At 34.6% G+C, this 11,702-nt stretch overlaps 1 protein-coding gene across 1 annotated transcript; it reads left to right on the top strand.

Annotated features, from left to right (window-relative positions):
- The first annotated feature begins 1,243 nt into the window (after positions 1-1,243).
- LOC127880808 (uncharacterized) lies at positions 1,244-11,397 on the top strand. Its single transcript, XM_052428244.1, has 6 exons — positions 1,244-2,533; positions 3,082-3,128; positions 5,571-5,677; positions 6,211-6,335; positions 10,452-10,593; positions 11,051-11,397. The coding sequence occupies exons 1-6, from the start codon at positions 2,515-2,517 to the stop codon at positions 11,289-11,291; spliced, it is 681 nt and encodes a 226-aa protein (XP_052284204.1). The 5' UTR covers positions 1,244-2,514; the 3' UTR covers positions 11,292-11,397.
- The last annotated feature ends 305 nt before the right edge of the window (positions 11,398-11,702 follow it).

Here is an 11,702-nt window from a genome sequence, read left to right on the forward strand (position 1 = left end):
AGGCCTTCATGATCCGTGGTCCGTGCGCCTCCCACCCGATCAGCGCTCTCTTTGCTGACTTTTAAAGCATCAGTGCTACTCCCTGGTTGTGTGCTGCGTCCTCCTGATCATGCCCCGAGAACAACAGTAACTCACCAGAAGTTAGTCGCTTCTGTCCAGAGCTAGTCCATCATGACTCACTGATCCCTAGGATGGAGCGGTTGAACTTCCCCATCTCTATGTTTAAGCTTAAGGATTTTGCCGTGGAAGCGCCTTGTGCAGGTCCGAGAGAAATTCACTGTCTTGGGCATTGCGGTTTGGTAAGCGCGATTGACAGCCTTACTCTTTTTGGTGGGGGTCTGAAGCCTTGTGCTCTCAATGCTATTTAGATCAAGTACAATTTAAATGCATGCTTTGAGTAGTGCTTAATCATATATCATTTTAATGGTCGTTAGACCAAGCATTCTCTAGATTTCGTGCGGAAACGGGAAGGTCTACAGGCCGATCATCCGACCAAGATCCCGACCGTCTTGTAGTCCGGCCGACCAAGGACAATATCAAAATTATACCCCTCGACTTTGCAAGGGGTTGGAAATAACAATTCATCGGACACTACCCTAACTATATTGAAAGAAGAAACTAAACACGGTTAAACAACATTGCAATGTGTATAAATATATAATAATTGTTTAAAAGCACAACTGTTTAAATCTCCATCTAGTCGGTGGCTTTTTGCGATATTGTTTCTATGGTAACTTATACAGCCAAAACAATTGACCAACACTCAAAGAATAAATAATTCAAAATTTTCACTTTTTCAGAACAAATCGTTGAATGTCGTTTAACATCGAACAACCGCGAACATTACAAACCCACAGCAAATATTAACCTGCATATTATGTAAGACATTAATAATGAAAATCAATATACTTGTCATGCATTTTAAATCTTGAATGGAAACTACAAATAATTCATATCGTCCGTCATTGAATAGCGTGCTAAGAATACGCCCATTATGAATTAATTTAAGGCGTTTCGCTTTCTGAAAATATATCGATGCGTCTCCGATGAATAGATGTATATTAAAGGTGTTGTTATTATATTTAAAGTCCAAACTGGTTATTTGCTAAGCGAGTGTAGAAGCAAGAAATACATGTACACTCATAGTTGTGTAAAATATAAATTTGTTATATCAAAGTGATAATAAATCATTTAAACGTTACGGTATACATCGACTTTACTTATATATGCTTAACATACTTTTTCCACATGAGTTTATTTAGACTTTTAATCAGCGAAATTTCAGCAACTCAAAACTGCGCAGTATGAATGCAATTAACCAGTTCAAATGTTTATCCTGGGCATAAACAAATCAAGAAAACCGGCATAATTAAGTGCACCCTATCGATATTTAACCCACAGATCCTTAATGCATGAACTGTCTTAAGGTTTAAGTTTTGTCACCAGTCATGTTGACTAGCATATAAATACTAGCATTCAGAGTAGTATCAAAACATCGCAAATCGATCGTATCGAATGACCTTGCTTAGAGCACGCTCAATATAAAAAATAGCGGCTGGTCGTTTTCTGAAAATGGTCGCAAAATCATATCGAAGCGTCTTGAACGAAAACACGTGTATTAAAGGTTTTAACAATAAATTGAAATAAAGTCCTAACATATTATTTAGGAATGGGCAAGTGTAGTAAAAAGTAATACAAACATGATCGTGTAAAAGATAAAACATTGTTAGCATAATAAATCGCGAAAGTCGAGCTTTTCTTAACTAAAGTATCAATCCAATAAATCAGTTCAAACTGTAAATCCATGAAATTAGAAAACCAGTCAGTTGTTAATAAATCTAAAACAATAACCTCATCATAAGTTTCTAACTAAAACCAAACATGTCTTCGCTAAACTCTTAAGGTCGATATGATTGCCAAACGTGAACAGTTAGAAATCTGGAAACAATTTTGTCAACGATGTCATTAAATAGTGACAAAAATAAGCAAAGTGATTTAACTCAAAAGTTCACGATACGTTAAATAACAATGCATAAAATACGCGGTCCTGAGACTGAAACCGTCTATGAAAAGCATTGCAGCTATACGCCGGTTTTATGGTGATATGGTGAAATATATACCCTTAGCAAGAATTAAATATATACCATTAAACAGTGTCAAAGGCAAGGCCTTATCCGGTGGCAAGCATACGTATTTAAGAAGAGAAAAAACGAATGAATTATTCACTTTAACAGACTCAAACACATGAACACATGGACATAATCAGAGTGAAACACACAATCTTTTTCAGTGTCGAACATGTGCCATTTGGCAATATTGTCTGGTTTGCTAAACATTCTTATATTGAAATGGAATTGAGTAAAATTGGAAACGGACAAATGCCTTTAAAAATATATGTGATGTTCATCTTGCTTCGTCACTGAGCATTTAAGTTGTTTTACAAGAGCATTCACTGACTTCCTAAATTACGGACGTTTGGATTTAAGCAACACTGTAACCATTTTCGAAGTGATAATGCTGGCCGGAAAGATAGGTAAGATCGGTTCAAAGATATATTTTGGTGCATAAAGAAAATTCGCAAATTTATTTACGTGTTGATTCATTCTATTTACTATTGATAAACAGGCTTTTATCCATACGGGATATTGTCCGGGTACCATTTTGATATGTTTCAATGTTAAATATGCCTGAATGGCACAATGATACTGTATTTTTTCTAGGAGATGGTATATTAATTAAAAATAATGATAAGGTAAAACCAAGTAATAATGTATATATCTCTATAAAATCGTAAATAGCGAATAAAAATAAGTTTTAGTTTTAAATAAAAGAACTAACGGAGACTTACACGAATTTCTCTCCTAATTATGGTACTGGACTTTTAATATTCATATCTTTATTTATCACTGCTACGTCACCTTGAACCAAATAGTTCATTATTAATTTAAGGGATTTGATGTATAAACCCATTTTTATACATAACTCATGAAACTTTAAATATATTTGTACTAAATACCATATGTCTAACTTATGTGACATATAGTTGCATGCATGTAGGATTAATGACGTTTTTCATTTAAGGTTTGGTGATTCTTCTTGGCGTCGCTGTTACACAAGTACTGACACAGGTATGTTAAGTTATTCTAAAGAAATGACAACCGCAATCGTTTCTGAAAACGTATTGTGCTTATATTGTTTTTCATCGCTGTGTGTTTATAAATCGATCGCAACATACGAGCAGGCATTTTTTGTAAAGTACTGTTATCAGTTTAACTAAGTATTCTGTACAAGTTAAACACAAACTGCTTGATTGAAGTTATTTCAATGAACACTATTCTTAACATTCAAAGTGGGGTTGATCCTTAGCTGGTCTCACTTGAGCCATATCTGAACCCTTGATACAGATAGGTTAAGGTTTATTCTACATACAATAGATAAATAGTCCATGAGTGTACATTTTCAAAAAAAAGTACCATAAATAAAGACATGAACATGTGATCAATAATGAATATCTTATGTTGTTAAATAAAGTATCAAGGCAACTGTTGGTACTTGTATTATCATATTTGGTCTGTTTAAGTTATATTTATTTATTTATAATTTCCTATCAATATCATCAAATGAGGAACATTCTAATAAAAATGACATTACAAGAAGATAAATTTTAAGTGCTTGATTAGTATATTCAAGGTGAATCTGCCTTTAAAAGCAATACCATAATTTTGCAAGCGATACATCTTCAAATTAAGGTTTGTATTAATGCTTAGTAATTTCAAAATTCTCCGCTTCATTTCGAAATGAAAAAGGCAATATAAATAAAACCAATTAGCGAAGACGGTTGCCAGCAGACGTTCTCTGGCATAGCTGTATTAGCTAACTTTTGATATATGTTTCTTGTGACAATTCGTTTAACGAACCATAGCGAAAGTTCTACATAAAGAAATGCAAACAAAGTTGTAAGAGTTTACATTACACAAACAGTGGCTGCATACTGTTTTAGTATGACAAGTCACACACTCTTTTTAATTATGTAGAATACACGATGTTAAAGAAATGTACTTGACTATATGAAAGCAAGTCAACTAATTACAAACAGAGATACAGTGCATACAGTATGATTGCCTCTGATGTGGTGTAATAAAAGAATACCTCTTCAGTTCCTCTCAAAATGCTGACACAATAAGTGCTGTAGGTGTACATAATTTTTATGAGGCATTGAAAGGCTAGTTTATTAAAGTGCATTCAGTATAGTGTATTGGCGTATGTCACACATATGATGACGTGATAACATTGAATTACGGATGCATATTTGATATCAGCAATACCTAATGTGCATTCAGTGTACAATAAAGCAATCGGCCACACAAAGACATGGATGAGTGAATTTGATCTATAATATTGCCACGCTATCACCATGAAAGAGGTTAAACCGTGCAGTCAGTAAACATTATGATCATTGGTAGAAAAATGCGCGTTTGATCGAGTGAATTGCATGGTATTCCCATTTTCTCACAGAAAGACTTTGTATATTTTGCACAATTTATAGAATGATAACACTATTTCGATACCAATCACACAGATCCTTACTATATAAACTGTCTTAAGGATTTAGTGTTGTCACCAGTCGCACGACGAGTGACATATGAATGGAGTGGATTCATTGCACAAACCAGTGCACAGTCTACTCCATAATCTTAGAAGACTCGCATAATTAAGTTGTGTGCATTCAAGTGCCGGATTGCACCGTGGAAGCCCATAGGCAGTGAAATAGTTGGGTCTCACGCACGAGGCCCCTTGTCGGCATATTGCCTACTAAAACACCGGTGCCAAATTGTATTAAATTAACATACCAGTGCCAAGACTGGCAAGAAATAAGTGGGACAAGGTCATTTTACACGTATAAAATGTCATTAAATTACTGTAATGCCCGAAGAACATTATAATTATTATATGAGGAATTTAAGAAATCAATAAGGTTTTGTAAATAATAAATAATTGTCGCATGGTTAGCAAATGCCAAACCTTTAATCGAACATAACATTAATATAAAATAATAGTTTTTGTCAATTCATAACATAAGCGTAAGGAAAGAAGAAAAAATCCTTCCGTTACGGTCTTATGTGGCCACTTAAAGTCGCGGGCTCAAAGTAAGTTGCATACTCTGCCTCATGGGTAATCCGAGACTGGGTTCGATATGCTTTTTAACCTGTTAAATGCCCATCTTCTCCTCCCCACCAATGCATTAACCTTTGTAGGTCTATAAAACAGATTTAAACATTGTTCATGTTAAATGTTGTCTTGCATGTATTGTGCTTTTATTTTTGTTTCCAAAACTTCAGTTTTTATATATTTAAGTATTATTGTTAAACGCAACACACACACACAGGTCAAATGCTACGGTTTCTTGCATAAACAACCGCAGCAATTTTGTGTCCATGATTTGGAGAAAGAACTATAATTTTATAAAACACCAATGCATTCGTTTTTTTCTAGATATACTTGTCCGTTTTGTTTTTATAACACGTTTTTTGAACAAAAGATATACACAATATATTATTAAATATTTTTAGAATTGTGATGCTAATGCTGTCATGGAGAGGTATCAGTCGTGCACCACAATTCCAATCGGGATATCTCAAACCACGACATCCGCCATGATCAACGCTTTGTGCCAAAAGTATGTTATGCTGTTATTTGAATGCAAACTAGAAATGGCGCGGCAGAGGCCGACGCGTATCCCCACGCCGCATGTTTGACCCAGGTGGCGCCCCAGGGTTGGTAATGGGGCCATGCATAGTTGAGATTGACCGTATTGTCATAAGAGATGTTAAGTATCAATTTGAAGTAAATCGGTGTAGAAATTAAGAAGTTAATGTAAAATAACATAAACAAATGAGTGAAAATCTCTGACGCGGCCCCAACCCAACCCCCATAACTTTTGGCCCAGGAGTCAGATCAAAATTCCAAATAGTGCAGGGTCGCACATATGCTCATAGCTACAATGTGTGTAAGTTTCAACGTTCTAGTGCTAATAGTGAAGGAGAAGATAGTGGCCAGGACGGACGGACGGCGGAGATAACCACAATATCCCCACGCATTTCAAAAAGCGTGGGAATGAAACCCCAATACAAATTTCGATGTTATTAAGTACAATCTTTTGCAAATGAATATGATCTAAAATATAGTATAATATATCATACTCCTTTGCAGTGTTGAATGTACCATACAGTGCGTGGCAGACGCCGTGGGAACCTGCTACAAAACCGATGCCATTTTTAATTATGACCCCGTAATGTTTAAAGTGGCATCTCGACTGATGTGCAAACAGTCGCAAGGTGTGTAAATGTATCAATTATGTATTATGGAGAGGCTGCTTATGACAAATATTATTAAAACTATTCGATGACAGTTGCACACACTAAAAAGGTAAAACTTGGAACTCATACCTTACATGCTGATTTATAACGATCTTTAATTATTTGACGTCGTGCAGTTATTATCATAATAAATAATGTTTTAAAAATCTCTTTTATTATTTCATGTTTAGTAGTAATATTATGTCACAAGGCACACACACACTTTCGAATTGAATTTCAAAAATACTCGTAAATATCTATTCTTATATACATTTAATAAATTCGTGAATGTTTGCACTCTACACAAATGAAACAAATATCTTATAACAGTAAAAAAGAATGTAAATATAACACTAAGCTCAAACTACTATACTGGGTCCCTTAAGACTTATTTTTTCAGAAACTTGAATACAAAATGTTATATAAACCACCGGCATTGTTTACGAAAGCGCAAATGCCATATCTATTGTACACGTACAGTTAAATACAACTCAGAGATAGACTTATCAAATTCTAAGGATTCAAATCATACGGTTATAATAAGCACCATACACTCTTGCTAAATGAGCAATACAAACGAAAAACATACTTTCTATTGAGCTCACTTGAGCACGAAAGTGCCAAAGGAGAGCTGTTGTTATCTTTCGATTTCCGGCACATGTCGTCGTGCGGCATCCGATGTTGGTCGTCAACTACGCTCGTTATCTTTCTAGAGGTCTAATTATTAATCTAATCGTGATGAAATTGTACATAACGTTTACCTTGGCAATATACAGGCTATGATCTTGGCCCCGTGCGTCCGAAACAACCCACATCTACAGGTTAAACATCGTAACCACACTAGAAGCAACATTCATAAATCAAATTTGATGAATCGCATTCAGACAGATTATATTGGCAATAGCTAGGCCTACTTGCAATCTGGGCTATGCGCGCCCAAAACTTGGTCAGCACCACACATCTTAGAAAACATTTGTTAAGAAGCTTATTAATTACTCAATCTTCAAACACTATGGCAGAATGTTAAGTTTGGTTATACATATTATATAGGTCAAGTATGAATCTGGGTCACACTCGTCCATAAACAATGTCACTTGGTCAACTCTTTGAAAAAAATTCGCTACATACTATAAACCACAATTACGACTAAATCTTTAAAAAACTATATCAATATATCTATCTTGAAAATATCAAGGCCTAGGTCGAATCTGGGTCATACGTGTTTAAAAACCAAGTCATCAAATGTAAGACAAAAACTTGGTAAGATTTTAGAAGCAATAAGCTTTCTCGAGTACGAATAGTCTAAATGTTAATCTTGACAATTTCTAGGTTTGTGTGAATAAGGATCACAAGCATCCGAAAACTATGTAAACAGGTTGAATTCGCCAGAATGATCGTAATTCGTCAGAATGTTCATGCAATATCGAGTTCGAAGCTGGGTTAAGTGCGACTAACAGTGAAAAGATAAAAAATAATTTGACCTCTCTAGACGCAATGTTTATAATTTAATATTTGGGAACTTTGTTCAAATTATTTATTGCATCCATTTTAACGCAAAGATGGAGTCTGGGTCACGTGAGTAAACAACTGGGTCCCAGGTAAAATTTAAAACATTATTGTTGCCACTCTATCAGCATAGCCAGATTTTTGGTTTAATGCTGATGAATCTTGATCAGCACATATATTTTGTTAGATTATTTAGAGAAAAAAATCTGAGTCACGTGCGTCCAAAACCTTAGTCACAAAGTAAAACACATCTTCAAAAAAGGTGCTACCATTCTTATGGTTACATAAAACAAGAAGCAAACTAATATTCACAAGTGTGTTTTATTTTGTTTAAGTCATAACCTAGTAAGACATTGTTTTTTGAAAATTTGAAATGTAACAACAACTATTGTCATTTTCTTATCATGACATCCCTTTGGTTAAAAGTATGCTCCAGCCGACATGATCTTATATAAAAAATAACTACACATAATATATTGATATTTTCTTTTAAAACGCATTTAATAGCTTAACTAAGTTTAGGCGAAAAATATTTTTACAATAATAACATTTATTTCATGTATTTATTAAAAATGTTCAGACAGTAAAAATATATTTAATTTCCCTATCGACAATACGGGCACATTCAACCAATATAAGTACATTTGCAACAACTCAAAGCCAGTGTAAATTAAAAGATAGTGCAGACCACCAAAATTATATTCATTGGTACATAAATACACGCCAAACCAATCATACATTTGCACCGTCATAAAAGAGAAATGTGTGCAGCGAAAGAATAAACTTTTTTTATTCTGAGAAATCAGTAAAAGAATCAGTTAATAGTTGTAAATGTTCAAAACAATACTTTCAATCTCGAAAGTCTACATAAAATGTCATTGTTATTGATGGTAGATATTTTTGGAGACTAAACAAAACATTAATTAAATGTTCATAAATACACTATATACATATAGAGCCTTAGAAGCGTCTTCTGGGAATAAACACCTGGATCACCACAATGTCAACGCGACAGTATTCAGAACGCTGTTGTGTTGAGACAATTGATTCACCAGACTTTACCCGATTCCATTAGTCTTCTACTACCTTAATAACTTAATCTTAATGAAAATTAGTCAGAATGTTTATCTCTACGCGAAGTTTGAATCTCTGTCATATGCCTTCAAAAGTAGGTAACCATGTTTATTCTTATACAATAATTGTAAACACTATATAAGCCATATCTCAATTAAATTTATTCTGGATTTTACAATATTGAAGACAAGTAAGAATTTGGCTCACTGCGGTCCAGAAGCTAACTCATTGTCAGGTCAAAACTTATAAATTGTTTTAGAATCCACATTGAAGCCTCAATCTTTAATAAACACGTTTGAAACTTTGTTACGTGTCTCCAATAAAGTAGGTCACCAGGTCAATTATTAGGAAAACTATAGCGTCACTATATAATCCACAATTATGAGTCGATCTGAATAAAAATTATCAGAATCTTTATCTTGACAATGCTAAGACCGTGTTTGAATGCTGATCATGTGAAGTTTAAACAAAGGTCGCTAGAGTAAGTCTTGAACATTGGCGTGTACCGAACTCAGGGTAGCGATTTAGGGCCATCATAGTCCTCTTGTTCATCATTTGTTTTTTAAAGCTAAACTAAACGACCTCGCGCACAATTTAAACTACGTTTGATTAAAGCTTTTATCTATAGTGAAATAATTCAAATATTCCTGGTATTATCTATGACTTCTAATTTGCGCACTCCAATGTCTAAACAAAATATGCCATTTTATTAGGCAGTTGATGCTATGTGTAGCATACATATTTGAAAAAATGATTATACGGAAAACAAATAATTTAATACACAGCTACTATACTATTTATAATTATTAGTTATACACTTATGCATTTATCACTAAAAATAATGTTATGCCGATTCGAACAAAGCACACCTTATGGCCAAGAAATACTGCTGACTTCATTACCTATTATATACAACGACTACACTAATTTGGCCACATATTGATCCAAATCGACGTATGTCTCTAGAACATAATTTTTTTATATGCTAGTCATATCAGTCTCTTCCTCGTGCCGAAAACATTCAAGACGACTGTCACTCCGTAAGCATCCGTTAATGTTACTATTTGCGCATATGTCCAATTGCGGAAAATACTGGTTTCTAAACCAGGATTACGTTTCAAGTAAAGTATGAGGTTCTCCTTAACCCTTTGCATGCTGGGAAATTTGTCATTTGCTAAAATGTCGTCTGCTTAATTTCTAAAATTAGCATTTTCTTCGATTTTTTATAAGAATACACTCAGAATAGCAAACAGTTTGGATCCTGATGAGACGCCACGTTTTGTGGCGTCTCATCTGGATCCAAACTGTTTGCAAAGGCCTTTAAAATTCGGTTCCAGCGCTGTAAGGGTTAATATAACCTACACGCTCTAGGCATATCTTTGTCAGTATAAAACTGCTCTGTCAATATTTTCGCGTCAGGATTACAGATACTCGCAATCGATTGCAACAACAATTGATCCTTAAGCAATGGTTTTACATTATTCAGCAAAAATTTGTTACATTTACTTTTTTCAGCAATGCTGGATATTTTACAGCACTGTTTGAAACAAATGTTCATCGACAACACCTGCTTCACCACGTTTGCGAGTTCATTGCTGTCAGCAGTTGGACACTTCACGAGCGGGAACTATGCTAGCTACAAGAGCGCAATGTGCAGGTATAACTTATTTATACTTTATACATGTTATGATTACAGTCATTTCAATTGTCAATCCGTTCCACGCAAGACGTATCAATTTAAGTTCGTAGATTGCTGCATCAGAATCTTCAAAAACGGACATACTTACCGTGTTAAAATGTTTGCTGCTTGTTCAACAATACAAGGCCATGCAAAAATTGTAATTGAAGAAGGTTCATGGTCCCTTTATGTTTGAAATGGGCGCGCGTTTCATAGCAATTTCATACGAATAAATTGTTACCTGGGAAATTAACTTGAGTGTTCACATACAATATTTGACAACAGCGTCGCCTTTATTTATGTACAGCTAACTCAAATAAAAAATAATACTAATAATGTGTCGAGACTAAAACATTAGTCCATTGGACACATTTATTGAAGTCAAGTGGAATATTAGATGTAAAGAAGTATTATTGCCTGATTTATATCGTTTAAGTGCAAGCAATGCCTTCGTGGCATGCCTTGGAAACGCCCCATTCGGGACTTCAGGGACATGTACTGCTGACATGGCGGCATTCGCCACGGGAGCCTTCGTTGTTTCCTACAGCTACTCCGAATGCGGTAGTGCCCAGACACACCAGTACTTCACTACTTACGCCGGTGACGTCACTTGTGGTGCAAGTCGATTTGCCATGACAATTGCATACGCAATATCCGCTTTAATTCTAGTGATTTAAAAAAAACTTTATTTGTTTACTTAACTATTAATACCATGGCAAGGATTTAAATGTTAAATTGACATATTGTATACATGTTTTTATTAAACATAAGTATTTCGTCTTATTAACACTCTCTGTTTAAAATTGTAAAAAAATGCTGATCCCTGAGCCCTGGTTAGAACAATACAATCATACTACTGAGAATCGCTTTGTCCAAACAGTGTTTACACATATATTATAAATAATTGTCTAAAATAATGGTTGCCTGATGCCTGAACGTTTTGTGATCCTTTCATCTGTCATAGCTCATTTGTTTTTATAAATAATGGGCAACAACCTTCCAACCAGGCTTCAGGAAACCACTTATTCGGAACTTAATAATAATGACACAATCGTTTTATTAATTGGGAAAGTCCTGACGTAATAAAT

Source organism: Dreissena polymorpha, chromosome 5 (genome assembly GCF_020536995.1).
Source record: "Dreissena polymorpha isolate Duluth1 chromosome 5, UMN_Dpol_1.0, whole genome shotgun sequence".
Lineage (NCBI taxonomy): Eukaryota > Metazoa > Mollusca > Bivalvia > Myida > Dreissenidae > Dreissena > Dreissena polymorpha.